The following is a 19,716-nucleotide window of genomic DNA, read 5'->3' on the forward strand; positions in this document are numbered from 1 at the left end:
TCACTCTGAGACAAGACCTTTCTGATTTTAGAGATATTGCGTAAATGCAAAAAAGCAGTCCTACATATTTGTTTAATATGCGCTTTGAATGACATATCCTGATCAAAAATGACTCCAAGATTTCTCACAGTATTACTAGAGGTCAGGGTAATGCCATCCAGAGTAAGGATCTGGTTAGACACCATGTTTCTAAGATTTGTGGGGCCAAGTACAATAACTTCAGTTTTATCTGAGTTTAAAAGCAGGAAATTAGAGGTCATCCATGTCTTTATGTCTGTAAGACAATCCTGCAGTTTAGCTAATTGGTGTGTGTCCTCTGGCTTCATGGATAGATAAAGCTGGGTATCATCTGCGTAACAATGAAAATTTAAGCAATACCGTCTAATAATACTGCCTAAGGGAAGCATGTATAAAGTGAATAAAATTGGTCCTAGCACAGAACCTTGTGGAACTCCATAATTAACTTTAGTCTGTGAAGAAGATTCCCCATTTACATGAACAAATTGTAATCTATTAGACAAATATGATTCAAACCACCGCAGCGCAGTGCCTTTAATACCTATGGCATGCTCTAATCTCTGTAATAAAATTTTATGGTCAACAGTATCAAAAGCAGCACTGAGGTCTAACAGAACAAGCACAGAGATGAGTCCACTGTCCGAGGCCATAAGAAGATCATTTGTAACCTTCACTAATGCTGTATCTGTACTATGATGAATTCTAAAACCTGACTGAAACTCTTCAAATAGACCATTCCTCTGCAGATGATCAGTTAGCTGTTTTACAACTACCCTTTCAAGAATTTTTGAGAGAAAAGGAAGGTTGGAGATTGGCCTATAATTAGCTAAGATAGCTGGGTCAAGTGATGGCTTTTTAAGTAATGGTTTAATTACTGCCACCTTAAAAGCCTGTGGTACATAGCCAACTAACAAAGATAGATTGATCATATTTAAGATCGAAGCATTAAATAATGGTAGGGCTTCCTTGAGCAGCCTGGTAGGAATGGGGTCTAATAAACATGTTGATGGTTTGGATGAAGTAACTAATGAAAATAACTCAGACAGAACAATCGGAGAGAAAGAGTCTAACCAAATACTGGCATCACTGAAAGCAGCCAAAGATAACGATACGTCTTTGGGATGGTTATGAGTAATTTTTTCTCTAATAGTTAAAATTTTGTTAGCAAAGAAAGTCATGAAGTCATTACTAGTTAAAGTTAATGGAATACTCAGCTCAATAGAGCTCTGACTCTGTCAGCCTGGCTACAGTGCTGAAAAGAAACCTGGGGTTGTTCTTATTTTCTTCAATTAGTGATGAGTAGAAAGATGTCCTAGCTTTACGGAGGGCTTTTTTTATAGAGCAACAGACTCTTTTTCCAGGCTAAGTGAAGATCTTCTAAATTAGTGAGACGCCATTTCCTCTCCAACTTACGGGTTATCTGCTTTAAGCTACGAGTTTGTGAGTTATACCATGGAGTCAGGCACTTCTGATTTAAAGCTCTCTTTTTTAGAGGAGCTACAGCATCCAAAGTTGTCTTCAATGAGGATGTAAAACTATTGACGAGATACTCTATCTCACTTACAGAGTTTAGGTAGCTACTCTGCACTGTGTTGGTATATGGCATTAGAGAACATAAAGAAGGAATCATATCCTTAAACATAGTTACAGCGCTTTCTGAAAGACTTCTAGTGTAATGAAACTTATTCCCCACTGCTGGGTAGTCCATCAGAGTAAATGTAAATGTTATTAAGAAATGATCAGACAGAAGGGAGTTTTCAGGGAATACTGTTAAGTCTTCTATTTCCATACCATAAGTCAGAACAAGATCTAAGATATGATTAAAGTGGTGGGTGGACTCATTTACTTTTTGAGCAAAGCCAATAGAGTCTAATAATAGATTAAATGCAGTGTTGAGGCTGTCATTCTCAGCATCTGTGTGGATGTTAAAATCGCCCACTATAATTATCTTATCTGAGCTAAGCACTAAGTCAGACAAAAGGTCTGAAAATTCATAGAGAAACTCACAGTAACGACCAGGTGGACGATAGATAATAACAAATAAAACTTGTTTTTGGGACTTCCAATTTGGATGGACAAGACTAAGACACAAGCTTTCAAATGAATTAAAGCTCTGTCTGGGTTTTTGATTAATTAATAAGCTGGAATGGAAGATTGCTGCTAATCCTCCGCCTCGGCCCGTGCTACGAGCATTCTGACAGTTAGTGTGACTCGGGGGTGTTGACTCATTTAAACTAACATATTCATCCTGCTGTAACCAGGTTTCTGTAAGGCAGAATAAATCAATATGTTGATCAATTATTATATCATTTACCAACAGGGACTTAGAAGAGAGAGACCTAATGTTTAATAGACCACATTTAACTGTTTTAGTCTGTGGTGCAGTTGAAGATGCTATATTATTTTTTCTTTTTGAATTTTTATGCTTAAATAGATTTTTGCTGGTTATTGGTAGTCTGGGAGCAGGCACCGTCTCTACGGGGATGGGGTAATGAGGGGATGGCAGGGGGAGACGAGCTGCAGAGAGGTGTGTAAGACTACAACTCTGCTTCCTGGTCCCAACCCTGGATAGTCACGGTTTGGAGGATTTAAGAAAATTGGCCAGATTTCTAGAAATGAGAGCTGCTCCATCCAAAGTGCAGAGTCCAGTGAGGACTCAAGTCCTCAAGGAGGAATGAGATAATCTGATAATTGTGTTGGTCAGTGTTATCAGAGGCTGAGTATTTCATTTATTCTGGTGTGGTGATTAACATAGTTTCTTTTTATGTCAATTATGAAGTGATGAATTCTGGATTTGAGGCCATGTTAAAGGTATACTGTCTAAATGGGGGAAAATTACACATTTCTATATACCTCCAATTCCATCACTCCCTTAACTATGAGTCTTCGAGGCTGAGACGGTCAGTTTTGGGGTTGTTCCTGTAAATGTTCACAACATCTAGAAGTAGATCAAGTTCTGGTGGCGTAAACGGACCTGTTCTCTTTTATCTACACCTGGCAGCTTGCCCTGACGGCGGCACCACCATACTCTGAAATCTTTCTCTTCACTGATGCTACAGCAAAAGATGCTTACCTGAAAAATACTATCAAGGCTCTTATAGAGACCACAAAGTCTGCGGTGAGTGGCAGTCAACACTTCTGAATCCTCACTCTTATTAATATCAGTTCAGCCAATAAAATCACAATAATCACTTCTGCAATTAAAGAAACAAACACCAATAACAAACACGTTATACACTTTGCAGCCACTATATATTCTACGTACTGTATAATTATATTGTATTATCTTATGTGCAATGCATATATCCCCTTGTCACATTCCCACCATCTCAAGTTTATGCACATAACCTGTACATTTTTTTATGTTCTTGTTTTTGTTTTTTAGGTAACTTTCTTACTGACAGGTTTCTCCTTCAGGCGCCGGCGTCGCAGTGATAATCAAAATGCGACTGCACATATTCTGTCAAGAGCCGGTTCAACATTGTATGAGGAATTGGCCATAGCGTCTGGAGGGAGCGTCGTTGAGGTCTCCAAGGCAGACATCTCAAAGGCCACAGCCATTGTAGAAGACATAACAGCCACAGCTGTGGTAAGATGTATCCTGAGCTAACAGCTGACTTAATATCTGACAGAAGGTGATGCATCATTTTAATCTGATATACATAAATTAGCACAAAGTTGTTGACAAATTGTCCACACAGATCATCATCATCATGTTCCACTTCCATTCCTCTGTCTCAGTAGTTTTTTTCCTCTTTCAGGTTACAGTTTTTCAGGTATCGAGGAATCCCGGGAAACCTGATAATTTTACTTTCTTTATTGATGCATCATTAATCAACATGACTGCCTATATCACAGAAACATCTCTGACCTTCATCCTCAGGAACCCCGAAGGTAGACAGTTTGGGAAAATCATTTTATATATATACTCATATATATATATACTCGTATATATATATATATATATATATATATATATATATATATGTGTGTGTGTGTGTGTGTGTGTGTGTGTGTGTGTGTGTGTGTGTGTGTGTGTGTGTGTGTGTGTGTGTGTGCATGTGTGACTGACTAACAAGTCTTTGAAGTCATTTCAGGGAACCAAAGCAATTGATATACGGTTCACAACAAACCCCAACCCAGTTTGTTTGTTTGTTTTGTTGTTGTTGTTGTTTTTTGCCTGGAAAAGAAACACTTTTAAAATAGTGGTGACTTCTTAAAAACAATATTTTTTCTTTCTCTTATTGCAAATTAAAACATTGTTTGCTATAACTTGGTGCTGAGTTCAATTACTGTCTTCCTTGAAATGCCATGAACACCTTTGAATGGCCATAACGTGGCGTTTATTACCTTCCTGCCATGTGCTTCTGCACATGTAGAAGTAAAAAACAGAAAGGCTAAGGGCGGAATGCAAGTGCAAGCTGCAGTTGTATACAATCTACAGGTGGCAATGACTGTGAGATTGATGTGAAAACTCATTGTTTTTGTACTTTAATTTCAAATTTTGTTGGGAGTAGTGTGCTGCAACCATGGATCAGAAGCTCAGCTAGTGTTGGCAAGTTGAAATTTTTTGTTTTATGCTTCCACATGAAATGAATGGCCTCTTCAAAGTAGGTGTAAAATCCCTGTCATTTTTCCACTTACATTTTACAAAATGTTTAATACACATTCTATAAATCTGTGATGCAAGAAAGTGTGCTGCCGACCCAAATGTGAGGCTTGGATTTGTGTGACAAGTTGAGTTTGTTGCAGATCGAGGTCTAATTTTCATATACATATATTTTCATATATATATATATATATATATATACACATACACGAGGTCTGTTAGAAAAGTATCGGACCTTTTTATTTTTTTGCAAAAACCTGATGGATTTGAATCACGTGTGCTTGCATGAGCCAACCTTGAACCTTCGTGCGCATGCATGAATTTTTTCACGCCTGTCAATTGCGTCATTTGCTTGTAAGCAGCCTTTGTGTGAGGATGGGTGTAGTCTCTTGTCGGATTTTCTTTGGAAGGAAAATGGCGGAATGACTGGAGCAGCGCGACTGCATCAAATTTTGCCAGAAACTGGGCGACAGCCAGGTGGAAACCATTCGGATTATTCAGACGGCTTTTGGTGACGATCCTCTGGGCATCACACAGATTAAGGAGCGGTACAACCGGTTTGAAGATGACCACACAACGGTGGAGAGCGAGTCACACTCCAGTTGGCCATCAACACACTGAAACGACCAGATCATTTCCAAAGTGAACGTTGTGGTGATGCGGGACCGTTGTGTGACTCTCCGAGAAATTGTGGAAGAGGTGGACACCAGCACTTTTTCGGCACATTCCACTGTGAAAGAAGATTTGGCCATGAAAAGAGTTGCAGCGAAATTCATGCCAATGGCTTTGGCATGAAGCTGCTGACGGAGCAAAAGCGCCTCCGTTTTGAAGTCTCACAGGACATGCTGTGACTCCGAAAAATGATACCCACCTCTTCCACCATTCGGATGATTCAGGTGGCTTTCGGTGGCGTTTCAGTCATGTGACTATCCGAGAAATTGTGGAAGAGGTGGGCATGTCATAGCATGTCCTGTGAGAGCATGTCCTTGCAAAGAAAATCCGACGAGAGACTCCACCCATCCTCACACAAAGGCTGCTTACAAGCAAATGACACAATCGACAGGCGTGAAAAAATTCACGCATGTGCACAAAGGTTCAAGGTTGGCTCATGCAAGCACACGTGATTCAAATTTTGCAAAAAAATAAAAAGGTTGGATACTTTTCTAACAGACCTCGTATATATATTTTATATATATATATACACTATGATGCAGTTAATGCATTACTCCTTCATGGTGAGAACTTTTCAGCCTACCCTCGTATATATATATATATATATATATATATATATATATATATATATATATATATATATACACACACACACACACATACATACGTACACAAACACACGGAAATGCAGAAATTTTGAAAATGAAAAAAAAAAGTTAAGCCAGATCTATTAAAAATGGTCATAATTTGCTTTAAATGAAACATCAAGTAAGAGAATCACATGATGGCAAAATATTCCATAACTGTGGTGGACAAGTGGTTAGTGCGCTTGGTTTCAGTGAAGAAAGGTCCCAGTCAAACACCACCCCTGCTACATACCTCCATGTAATGAGGAGTTGCATCAGGGCCCTGTCACACTAGAGCACGAACGCCGTATAAATCAGCTGAATGGATAAACAGCCAGAATTTGAGCCACATTCATATGGGACAGACATTCGTACACCCGTGTACAAATGCCGTATGAATACCCAGAATGTGGTACGAAGCCGGCTCGAATATTCACGCACATTCAGTTTGCAGCAGCTCCTGAATCCAGTTTGACAACCCAGAGTGCAAGTCGAATGCGGACACAACACAGCACGAAAAAATAAAAATTAAATCAAAAGTACAAAGAATAAAAGGAACATAGTGCGAAACCCTACAATGCCAGTAGAACACAGCAGGAATAAGCAGAATGTACCTTCAGTGCCATATGTGCAGTGGTGGGCACAGATAACCAAATAATTTACTTCGATAACAGATAATCAGATAACTGAAAAGTTATCTTTGATAAAGATAAAACAATAAACCACCCAAAAATGTATCAGAAGTTACTGATAACTGATGAATTCCAGTATCATCTCTGGTACATTTGCAACTACTAATAAACTGAATTTGAGTTTTAGTACCACGATCGCTTCTAGTAGCCACCTAGGGTCTGGGTGGAAGGCAAGTAAGGGGAGGGGCGTGGCAGAGCAAGTGCTGTGGTCCACACATCTGATGATCTACCATGTCCCACTGCTGAATGTCAAATGACATCCAACCCATGAACTGAAAACCCATGTTTGAAAAGCTATACTTCCTGATATTGTGTCTACTTCTTGCAAATTCAAGAGTAAAATTGTGACCTCTTAGGCCCTGGAACCTTAAAAGTTAAAAGTAAAAGATATCTTCAAGTAAAAAGATATTCTGGCATAATAGATATACTTTTGTTTACGCTGTCTTTCCAAATATAAAACTACATAATTTTATACACATTTTGTTTAAATGGCATCGTTTGCCACACCACCAGCACGCTTAAGTAGATCCTGAAATTAGCAGCTCTGTGTACTGAATTTGGTGCTGGTGTAAGGTGGCTGGTGACTGGGGGTTGGGCATTGGGATTCACATTTTCAATACAAACTCTGGGCCAAATATGGTATTTCTTTTGGTTCAAACCAGTTCAGGAACAATAATTTAAAAGTAGAATCCAAAGCTGGAAACTGATTCTGTTCAGAATAAATAGTCAAACAAAATTGTGCTTTGAAGCCCTGGTCATTAGAATTATTGTTAGCTGTGTGTGTATTGGTGGGAGTTTGTGTAGGTTATGTTGAGGCAGTTAGACTGTTTACCAACTCAGCAATGGGATTACATATGTATTCATAAAAGCCATGGTCTCAAATTTAATGGGATACAGTATTTTCAGTGGCTTTACTGCTCAATAACATTGTTTTCTCACCTCCAGGTGTGACTCAGAGTTCCAGTCAGTCCAACGGCCCTCTGGGATCGTTCTCCAAAGTTGGAAACCTGTATCGTTTACAGATCAATGCTGAGAATCAGACAGGATTATGGGAACTCACCGTTACATCTAATAATCCATACTCGATTAAGGTCACAGGTCAGTAGTACAGAGTGTGTGTCTGTGGCATTTGATTAATTTATGGAGTGATGTTTTGTAGCATTTCCCATACAGACTTCTGATTTACGTATGTATCTGTCCACCAGGTCAAAGTTCAATCGACTTTGTCTTTAACCTTGTGGAAAAGCATGGAGGAGCCCATTCAGACTTTGGCCCAAAAACGGGGCGTCCTCTTACAGGTGAGACTTTTTTCATCTTTTGTTTCAGTTTGCTTTCAGTCTCATTGCACATGAGCACACAGAAACTCTCTTTTCGCTCATCGTTCTAAACATCATAATAACTGAGCACAAAAGTCATCTTTAAAAGTCCTTCAAAATGTTGCTCACCTCATGTCCGTTTTATCTTTTCAAAACCTTGCAGGTGGCAACGTCAGCCTGATGATAACTGTGACAGACAGCGACACAGTCAATCTCACCGATGTCACTCTAGTTGACATATCAGGGAAAACTGAGATCCTGGGTTCATTACAGGCATGTCATGTTCCACCAAACATATATAATTTTAAATCCCCTTGTCTGAATTATTGCTCCACAGTCTATTAGATTCAAGGTACATTGTATAGGACTTAGTGCCATCTATTGGTGAGGTTGTATATTGCATTGTGTCATCACCAGTCATGATTTTTCCCTTCTCATTTTCGCTTTGTCATTAGGCTCCTTTGCTTTCTGTTGTGATAAGCAACATCTCTCCTGCCAGTTGCCTGAAAAGGCACTGTAGTGACGCCACAGCGTCTGTCTGAAATGTTCAGGGATTTTACAGTTCAAAGCTCTCAGAGTGCCCACCACCCAAAACTGTTGTCTTTGGACACAGCCAAATGTTTGATACTCATTTCAATTTCAATTTATTAGCCTTCTTGGTGCAACTCCAGATGTAGATGGAGAATGGGACATAGGTGGTCTTGAGCCATTGCCTTCTGTTTTGGATCCAAGTGCATAAATCACTTACACCACTATGTTGCCCTTGTTTGTTGTCTGAAAGAAAAAAGTAAAACAAAAAACAAACAGCAATGTAATAGACAGTTTGGTAACCAAAAATGGTAACCAAATGTCACGTCGGCCATGGCCAGGTTATTGGAGAGACTGTGAATTAAACCTAAACCTATGTTAAACCTAAAACTAAACTTCTGTTATTTATATTGACTGATTTTGGTTTTATTTTACTCTTTGGTATACCTGATGTTAAAGAAGTTACATACAGATTCCGATAAATAAACTGAGAGGGTTGATACAACTTCCTATTTGAAAAGATACACCCTGCAGGCTGTATCTTTTCTAACAGCTAATGTAGTGGAAGCCCTGTGACAGACTGGCTGCCTCTTTTAGATTAATTGATTACTTCTGAAACAAATTTTTTATGAAAAGTATTTATTTTTCGCAAATTTAGCAATTATCATGTGAGTAGAGCACTCAAAGGCTTGAATGCTAAGATGACTAGGGTTGTAAACAATGGCAAAACATACTCTAACTTGTGTCGCTGAACCCAATCTTGAATTTGTGCAAAGTTTTAGCAAGATATAATGTACATTATCAAGTTTGATTACAATCCATGAAGATCTTGTGAAATTTGGGTGAGGTGACACTGTCCTGTATTGTGTCCATCATCAAGAGTCTCTTGAATTGCCTTTTTTCCTCACCTAGGACCAATTTTTAAGTAAAAACTGTATATGTTATCTATGAGATAGATAGATAGATAGATAGAGAGAGAGAGAGAGAGAGAGAGAGAGAGAGAGAGAGAGAGAGAGAGAGAGAGAGAGAGAGAGAGAGAGAGTGTTGTCCATGGGGATCCACAGGCTCTAGATTGAGGAGTGTTTGTATAATAGGTACCTGGCATTTTGCAAGGGTGGTAATAGGGTGGTAAGCTTGCATAATGAGTTACAATGGCGTGTGAGTCCAGAATATTTTTAGAACCTTACACTTCAACAGTTTTTAGAAGAGGAACTCAGCCCTTTTATTTCCTGTTAATTATGTTGTTTTAAATGTGAATTTGCTTTCTTAATGTATTTAGAAATTGTTTAGGTTGTTATTATCATAGACACACTATTATTATTATCATCATTGTTATTGTTTTTATTTATTATTACTTCTATTTTGTCATTTGATTTTTAAATGGATCACAATGGAAAAAAGTGTTTTCACTTTCTTGCATCATCCATGTATTTTTATATATTTGCAGTTATATTATGTGCTTACATTGATCTTACTAAAAATACATAAATAAATAAATACACTCACTCACCACACTCACACTTTTAATATAAAGATGACTTACAGCCTTCTGCTGGAATGACGTGCGAGTCTGGAAAATTGTGAGCAACATCCATTTTTCAGTGTTGTTAGCTAAAATCTGTAGGTTCTCCAAAAATATTAGTTCTATCAACTTTTGTTTTTGTAGCGTTCATCCTTTGACCCAAAATTCATAAACACAGCAAACGCCAAATGTCAGCTGTCCACAATATGTCTGTGATCGAAGTTGCTTGCACACATGCATGCACGCATAGCTGCTGTAATATATATATATATATATATATATATATATCCACTATACAAAAAAGAAAAAAGAAAGTGCATAAACAATTTAACTTAATCACAGAAATTTCAAAACACAACCAAACTGCATTTATATAGCGCTTTTCCATCTGAATCAGATGCTCAAAGCGCTTTACAATTATGCCTCACATTCACCCCGATGTCAGGGTGCTGCCTTACAAGGCGCTCACTACACACCGGGAGCAATAGGTGATTAAAGGCCTTGCCCAAGGGCCCTTAGTGATTTTCCAGTCAGGTGGGGATTTGAACCCATGATCTTCTGTACTCAAGCCCAACACCTTAGCCACTAGACCATCACCTCCCCTAAGTAAAAGTGAATAATGACAAAAATGGTAAACCTAATCCTTCCTATAACAGGTAAATATGTTCTTTTTGTAAAGCCTTTTAAAACCAATCAGTGTACAAAGTATTTAATATTATCAGGACAATTATTCCAAATATTAAGACCCCTGACAATGACTTTTAGCAGTAGTACGGATCTTCAGTTTCTCAAATAATAATGTTCCTCTCAAACTGTAGCTGGAATCCCTCATTTTAAACAGATCCTGGACATGTTGAGGCAAAAGCTTATTGTTGACTTTATACATAATCTGTGTTGTAATATAATCAACCAAGTCCCAGAATTTTAAAATTTGCAGACAAGCAAATAACGGATTTGTTGGCTCATGATAAGGTTTATTACTGATAATTCTTATAGCTTTCTTTTGCAACAGAAAACTGGTTTAGTATGAGTTCTGTATGTATTTCCCCAAACCTCGACACAACATGTCATATATGGAACAAGTAATGCATGATATAAAGTGGTTAATGCATGTTGGGTGAGGAAGTCCTGGGCTTTATGCAGAATTGCAATGGCTTTTGACATTTTAGATTTAACATAGTTAATATGTGTTTTCCAGCTTAATCTATTGTTAATATGAACACCAAGAAATTTTGTATCTGTTACAGTTTCAATTTCAATATCATGTAATAATAGATTTTTGCTTAAATTCCTGGACTTATTCCCAGATATGATACACTTAGTTTTACCAAAATGGAGTGATAATTTATTTAAATCAAACCATTGTTTAAATTTATGTAATTCGTTCTCCATCTTGTCCAGGAGCTGTCCTAAATTATCCCCACTACAAAACACAGTCGTATCATCCGCAAATAAAATACAACTTCCGTACTTGGAAACCAAACATATATCATTAATATACAAAACAAACAACAGTGGCCCAAGGACTGAACCCTGGGGCACCCCACAAGTAATCTTCAAAAACTCAGAATTTGTCCCACCAAAGTGGACACACTGATACCTACTCTCTAAGTAGCTCGCTATCCAGTCATGTGCCAATCCCCTGATACCATACTTCTGTAATTTGTCCAGTAGCAAGGTATGATCTATAGTATCAAATGCTTTCTGGAAATCAAAAAACCCTACAGTATATTGCTTATTTTCAATCGTGTTAGAAATTTGTTCGACAAAATCCATCACAGCCAGTGAAGTAGTGCGATTCTTTCTAAAACCGCATTGCTGCTCGCTAAGGATATGATGTTTAGTTAAAAAAATCATTTAACCTAACTCGCTTAACTCACTAAATTTAACTAGACTTAAATCACTCATGGAAAGAGCAACATAACACTTAACTACACTGACTAAACCAATTTAACTACAAAAACAATAAATCAATAACACGAACAACACTGTTAAACTACATAAACTACATAAACTACTACAAACAACATTTAAAACCTCGAAACCCCAAACTCTCATAGTGCATTACAGCACAATGGCCACTATTTACTGGTTAGCAAAAATTGCTAATTTTTCCAAAAATATTTGTCCTATCAACTTTGTTTTCACAGCAGTTAAATGTATACCAAACAGCAGATGTCAGCTCTCGCCAGTTTGTGCATAATCAAAGCCATACACATGCACATGTATGCACACAGAGGCCACTTGGCTGTTATAATGCAGAATACACACACACACACACCTGCACTCCTTTCAGTGACACAGGTAAAATAGGGAACCTGTCTTTGAAATAGCAGATGTTTTTTAAATGCACCAAATGGAAATCAAATCAACATTGTTACAACTGACATAATAAATTTGAAAATGAAAATCTCATTTCAGAAATTACCTGCATGTTTCAAATTCCAAAACATCAATGTCAAATTAGAATGCAGTAAATAAATCAAAACTTTTGTATTTTATGTACTGTAAACATTACAATTAGTACAATGCAGTTTAAATAATTTACAGAATGTAGCAATACGGTTTTCATTGAAAATAAGTACATAGCGACTTTTGTTGAAATTCATACATGTCAACCCCTTTGAGGGTCCACCTGTATAACCAAGTGAGAAAATCCATAAAATCAACACAAAATCCTTATAACCTCCAAATCGCACCAAAATCAGTTTTATTACAGTACAGACAACCGCATAGCGGTATCACATAACTGGGTTTTTGTCCACATATTATGAGTTGCCACAATGACATTAAAGTCAGGATCATTAGTATTTCCTCCACAGTTGAAGTTCAAGCAATAGAGATCTAGTATTCATGCTTCAAGCTGAATTTTATGGAACTGAATGTGTCAAATTTAGTTATTTTTTACAGAAATAAGAACTGTGTATCACTAATGGAAATATATTAATGAAATTATGAAAAATAAATCGAATATAATGAACAAACTAAAACATACCTCAGAACTTCAAGTGTATTGAAAATCGCCTCACCAGTGCCGATGTGGCGGACTGGCATGTTGATGATCCTCGACTTCACCCTGTGTTTATTAGGGATGGGTAGCTATAAGATTTTATCGATATCTATACCATTATCGATTCCACTGATCAATCCGATTCCTTATCGATTGCCTTATCGATACCTCTTGTGAATTTTTTGAGTACTAAAAGTAGGCTTTACAGGTTTTCTATGTCAGCGGGTCAAAGAGCTTTTTCTTATCATGCACCCGCTCTGTGGAATGGTCTTCCTGTTGGAGTCCGTGGACATTTTTAAGTCAATACTTAAAGCCTATTTTTATTCTCTTTCTTATAAATAGTTTTTATTTTTTATCTGTTTTATTCTTTTACTTGTGTTTTTAATTATGTATTTGAATTTTTTGAATTTTTATTTATTTATTTAAATTTTTTATGTTGAACTGTTCAATGTGAGGTGCCTTGAGATGACTTTTGTTGTGATTTGGCACTTTATAAGCCGATTAAATTGAAATTGAACAATATTTTGAGTCTTAGAAGTAAATAAATATGAAATTGGTCACTTAAACTTTGGACATAATAAACTCTACATGGTGGATCCTTGATCTCTGGACATAAACAGGAATAAACAAAATCTGTATTGTTTGTCAAAAGCATTTCTTTTCAGACATTACTGGCATGAATGTCTTTCCATATGTCTGAGCTGAACTCTTGCAGCTGACTGTGCTGCACGTCAGGATGTAATTCATATAGAATACAGCACGTCTCACTTTGGGAGGAAAAAACGTTTTAGTCGATTGTAGTTTATTGGCTGTATTATGTTTGTAAGAGGTGTCATTTTATTTAAAGCGGCAATTCATTTTGAAGTTATTAATTCCGACTGGACTCTGTCTCAACAGAAAGCCGCGCAGCGTTTGGAGTTGTGCCAATGGAACAGCGGTTGATTCTCATTTCTTGACTGCAAAAAGACATGAGTCCCAGTTAGTGACTTTAATCCACACAAAAGTGACTCACAATATTTTAATGGCTTTGAGAGGGGTTAAGAAGCGGACTTGCCATTTCTGAAGAGCAGCAAATCAAAGAACCAATGAATTAGTGGATCGAAGCATTGCTTCACTGGCTCACGCATCAAAGTGCAGTCACGCTGCAGAAACGGTTGATTACAGACCTGCTGCAGACCAAACCATGAACATCCGTAAGACTTTATTTCTACGTCCGCATGACTCTGAAACTTGGAAAAATCTGTATAATTTACGGACAATCCGTATAGGTTGACATGTATGGAAATTACAAAATAATTTTACAACAGATGACTGAAATATGACATATTATGGCAAGAAAATGGATATCAGCTGCTTAACAAAACGAAGTAGGAATAAAAAAAAGTTGTTAAAAATCAATAGTTGTTGTAGTTGTTCCTTTGGTTGACTCTTGTGTTTGTGATGCAGGTTTTTGGCAGTGATTCTTTCCTTGCAACATTTACTGGTGTCCCAGATGGGGACAACGTGGTTCGCCTGAAGGGAACTGAGAACTCCACTTCAACACCGAGTCAATTCCAGAGACAAGCATCCGCACAGATCAAGATGTCCACCATCTCTGTTACTGTGAGCTCCACACCTCTCTTCAACTGTGTTCCACCATTCGCTTTTGCAAGATCACATTTTGGCACATTATTCAGAACTCCTATTCACAGTTATTTTTCTTCAAGTGCCTCAACCAACACAACTGACCTCTCCAGGTTTGGAGGCATTATGTCAACATGGCAGTGTTGATCACGATCAGAGAAAATGGTAATCAGATTTGATGCTAAATCACAGTTTTACACAAACTGCTCATGGTGCATGGCTCAGGATTTTTTCACACCCATACCCACCCAACCCATAAGGAGAGCCAATGCACACTGCCTGACCCACAAAAATAGGTACTAATTCTTGTCTCAAGCCCAACCACATCCATGGGGAGAAAAAAGAATCCCAATCCAACCCAAGGAGTTGGGGGGGGGGCATGGGACTATGTTGCAATGAAAACCATACCATAAAGGTTTAACATCTTCCATGAAGGCACAAACACAGTATATAATTTATATTTAACAATTACAATTAGGTGCAGAGAAATTTGCAAGATGTATGTTATGTTACTTAATGCAGACAATATCAAGAAGCACAGAGCACACTCTCTGCTTTAATATAACACTGTGCAAAATGTTGCATCTTTCATTGATGCAAATTAACTGTGTTGTTAGCACTGAAAAATCACTGCGACCCACATTGTCACTTTCAGTTTGCTGCTGCAAATGACAGGAAATCTGCTGTCACCACCAGTATGAAGGTTTTTCTACTGCTAATATGCATTCAACAGAAATGCAGACAACATCAAGCAGTGCACAGCGCACATCTTGACACATTCAAGTGAGAGGCAGCGAGGAAAAGAAAATGTAATCACATCTTAGCCTGTTACATACCACTTATAGAGCTTGTAATACATCTGTAAGTTATTAATTACTTTTTGACCTACCAGGTCTGCACCTGCAATGCTTTCTGACCAAGTTTATCTACACTCATCCAACCCACACATCACTACTACATGCTGTTCTCATTATCTACAGAAGATGCTAACCTCAGATGATGTTAACTATTAGCATAAACCACGGTCATGCTAACCATGGTTAGCATTTTCTTTATCATGGTTTATCAAGTGTCAAACACACCATGTTGAGGTAACAGTGTACAGCAGAAATATTAGAAACACCAAACCCAGAAATACATTACACAAAGATTCATCACTCTACAAGGATATTTTTAGATTGTTTTATGTGGAAATGTCTCTTACTTTGCCTTATCTCCCTCAGACGGAATCCAACAGTGCCAGCATAGAACCAGGCTCAACCATCAACATCAATTTTACAGTGTCCATAACCTCTAATGGTACGGTTGATGCTAATGCAACCGAGACATTCACTGTGACAGCCAACAATGACCAGCGTTATCCATCAACTTCACCCATAACGCTTACAATAGCACCAGGTAATGGAGGTCAAGCAAGTGGCATTGTGACATTAACGGCACCATCCAATGCTATGTCAGGAACAGGTGTGACTCTTACTATTGAAGTTCAAAACTCAGCTGGAAGTGACCTCAACTACGCCGTGCTCCGATTTTCTGTAAATGCTAAGGTAAGAGACAAATGTCACCAGGTTTATACTGCACTCATGCTGAACTTTGGTTCCAAAAGTTCACTTTGTATCAATGATACACGTTTGTCCAGATTTCCTTCAGGATGGAGAACATTTGCTCGTAGGGCACATCAGTTCTTGTCATTCAGTTCAACTATTTATGAAAGCCAACATATACATTTTTGACATCCATCGTCGGCAACAAAATAATGTTTTTGTTGTGCAAAACATTTTTCACAAATGTATATAGGCTAACTACATCCGTTGTTTGGCAGAATTCATCCACGGAAGCCTGTGGTAGTTAAGGGGCTCTTCATATACAGTTGACACATTTGTTAACAGTAGGTGGCTTTCCTTTACCCTCCAAATTGTGCAGTTTAAAGTCGAGAACTGAAAATACACTTAATGGAAGCAGGTATATTTTGAAAAACTCAAATCTCTCAAAAGGCTTTTAAACTCACACGATCCCAAAAGTCCACATTAATTCTTCTGCATTTATAGGTCACACGACATCCACATATTTTACAGCTGACTCTTGCTACAAGAGATGGAGACTTTGTTAAATCTTATAAGAGATGATGTCAATTATTGTTCGTGTCATTAGCACTGACAAATGACTGCGATCCAGCAACATAACTGCAGTGCTGCATCACCAGTTCCACTATACCATACATCCATAAAAGTACTGTGGTCAACAAAAAGGGTTGCACTTGGTGTCCACAAATACGTATATGTTGAGTGAGACAGACAGAATGAAGAAGTGTTTCCTTCAGCTGCAGTCAAACAAAATCCTGCTTATTGGGCTGTATGGACTTGTGGCTGTATGATTTGAGTTTTACAGCATAACTGCTGTTAGACAATCAGAACATAGGTTAATTTATCTGACACTATTAGAAAATATCTGTGTGAAAACATTCTGTCTGTTACTCTCTCTCCCTCATGCATACCATTCACTGCATACCTGGAAAGACCATCTCCCGACATTTGTTTCTTCTACACCTAGAGTCAATGCAAAGTCGTTTCTGCAGGGTTGTGTGCATGAATGGTCATGTTATTTGAGTTTTAGAATGTAATGGCTGTGAACGGTCAAAAAATAGAGATCTGCATTGAAGCTCTCAGACTGATACCTCGGACTATGTTAGTCACAGGCGTATTATGTAACATGTAACAAACAAGTCAAATTTTGTACATGTATGGACAAATATCTTGAAAATTCATACCTTGAAGATGAATTATTTTCCTTCATGCACACCTTCAAATAGTTTGCAACCAGTGTGAAGCTTAACAACAACAACAAAAAAAACATTTAGGAGGAGTTTCACTTGCAAAACTGATGTACCAATAGAAGGCACCAGTGGACTACATGAACAATATACTCTTCTATTCACTCACTGTATTTTCGACAGTACATACCTTGTTTTGCAGTTTTTAAATTGACATTTTAGTCTACTGTGGTTTGGATTTCACATTAAACTTACTCAAAGTCACATGATTGATTCTAGTGACAAAGCCTATTTTTGCTCATAAAAAATAAACCTGGTCCCTCTTCTTGTCTGCAGGTGACAGATTTCACAGAACCTATGTGTGAGGTCATCAGTGTATCAGGCAACTGTTCAGTCTCCCCATCTCTGTGTGGTTCGTCCCAGTGGACATTCTCTGCCAACTTCACCGATGGCATCAATGGCACTGGCATCCAGCGTGTCAGCATCCGCCAAGGGAATGGAACCCTTAACACCAGCATGGTCGTAGGAGCAGGAGGTGAGAACATTACTGTGGTCACCTACATCGCATCCTGCTGTTCACCCACTGTGGAGCTGGTTGCTGTGGACGGGGTGGGAAATGTGGGAACCTGTGTAGGACAAGCTAACGTCACTGTGGACACCACAGCTGCTCCTGTGGACACCACAGCTGCTCCTGTGGACACCACAGCTGCTCCTGCGGTGACGTCTCCTACATCTACAGTTAGTGCAACAACCAGCGGAGGGAACAATTTGAACATATCCCACTGCCTTTGGATTGGTGTTGTGATTTCTCTCATTTGGAAGTAAATATGATGCCTCTCAGAATGTACGTATTTTATCATCTCATTTGATCTGTGAGGTTGAGTTACCACTTAAAAAGGTTTTTACCTTTTTCTAATGAATTAAATTGTCATGAATTAATGTCTTACTGAATTATTGTAATTTTTTCATCTTGATTTAAATGTTTTCAGCTATTTTAAGCACTTGGGTTTACTTTAAAAATGTTTAAGGATTTAAAGGATTGAAAGTTTTGTGAGACTGTAAAATTGACTATTTTAGTCCTGAAGTGAAAAGAGCACTGTTAGCTGGTTGGGTTGGAAGCAAGATTATTGAAAAATTAATTAAGTGTGTGATTATTTGCATTTTCAGTTTTTTCCACTTTCTACATTAATGACATCATCATTTATTATTTGAATCATGACTTGTTTTTAGGTACTTTATGTTGATTGAAATGTTTTAAACAACTTCACTTTTGATTAAAAAATGGTGTGTTACTTTTTTGTGAAAAAGGACATATAAATAAATCAGATTATTATTTGCACAAAGCAAGTGTTTGCATGTTTATCATACCAAAAACAGGAAATGAAAATGGCCTTAGATTTGTTGGCCAAACAGTGACCCGCACCTACACATCTGCTGCACACAGATGAACACAGAACTGTTGGGCCTTATTGCCCCTTCACACATAACACGAATGAGGCCGAATGGCACATGAAGCAGTATTTGAATGGCACTTGTGAAAAATCTGAGCCTCACTCGAACACCTTACCCAGCAGTCGGCACAACCATTTGGCCACAGCACATGCACTCCACATTCGCATGGCATTCGTGCTGGAAATGTAATCGAATGGCATTAAAGGCTCTTTCACACATAACACGAAAGACGCAGAAACCGGAAGAAAATCTGTGAACCAAAAACGAAATGGGGAACCACAAAACATTCCACCTGCTTTTGGGAGGGACGCATGGTCAGAGAGGTGTGCATGGAACATGATGCACCACATTGCGTCGCTGCTGTAGAGAAAAAAAATTAAAAACCACACAAAAAAACACTGCAATTTACTGAATCCCTCTTATCGAGTGGACAATACAAGTATGAACCGTCTGTTCCTCTGTAGATGACCCATGGTCACAAATGTCCAGTCATGACATGACATGAATGTAGCAGTGCGCTCTTATGTCCACATCTGCTGGCCCGGCCCCACACGGCCTGGCCTCACTGACATGCTCACACGCATGCATGTCCAGCGTGCATATCCAGTGCGTGTGTCCAGAGAAGGAGACACACCGCATCATGTGGACCACAGCTCACGTGGTCCACATTCAGATTGACAACTGAGTGTTCATATGATAAGGTGGTCTGTTTCACATGGAGCAGACGGCTGGTGTGCGCACTGAGTGGCCACTACAGCCTGTGGCAAAGGGGATATTGTTTTATGTATTTCCACATGAGGACAGGCATGCCAACCCATGTGCCTCATGGTGGAGTCTTGTAAAGTGATGTCCATCATAACACGGGATCTCTTGTCCAG

At 38.4% G+C, this 19,716-nt stretch overlaps 1 protein-coding gene across 1 annotated transcript in view; it reads left to right on the plus strand.

The window, feature by feature from the left end:
* LOC117526050 (von Willebrand factor A domain-containing protein 7-like) overlaps positions 1-18,733 on the plus strand; it is a 77,290-nt gene extending 58,557 nt beyond the window's left edge. Inside the window, exons 10-18 of the mRNA XM_034188039.1 lie at positions 3,020-3,136; positions 3,404-3,607; positions 3,780-3,912; positions 7,563-7,715; positions 7,823-7,915; positions 8,097-8,206; positions 14,440-14,595; positions 15,840-16,163; positions 17,723-18,733. Coding sequence (XP_034043930.1) covers positions 3,020-3,136; positions 3,404-3,607; positions 3,780-3,912; positions 7,563-7,715; positions 7,823-7,915; positions 8,097-8,206; positions 14,440-14,595; positions 15,840-16,163; positions 17,723-18,211 — 1,779 coding nt within the window. The 3' untranslated portion in view covers positions 18,212-18,733. The remainder of the gene's footprint in view (positions 1-3,019; positions 3,137-3,403; positions 3,608-3,779; positions 3,913-7,562; positions 7,716-7,822; positions 7,916-8,096; positions 8,207-14,439; positions 14,596-15,839; positions 16,164-17,722) is intronic.
* Positions 18,734-19,716: the final 983 nt, after the last annotated feature.

The sequence above is a fragment of the Thalassophryne amazonica genome, chromosome 15 (assembly GCF_902500255.1).
Source record: "Thalassophryne amazonica chromosome 15, fThaAma1.1, whole genome shotgun sequence".
NCBI classification, from domain to species: domain Eukaryota; kingdom Metazoa; phylum Chordata; class Actinopteri; order Batrachoidiformes; family Batrachoididae; genus Thalassophryne; species Thalassophryne amazonica.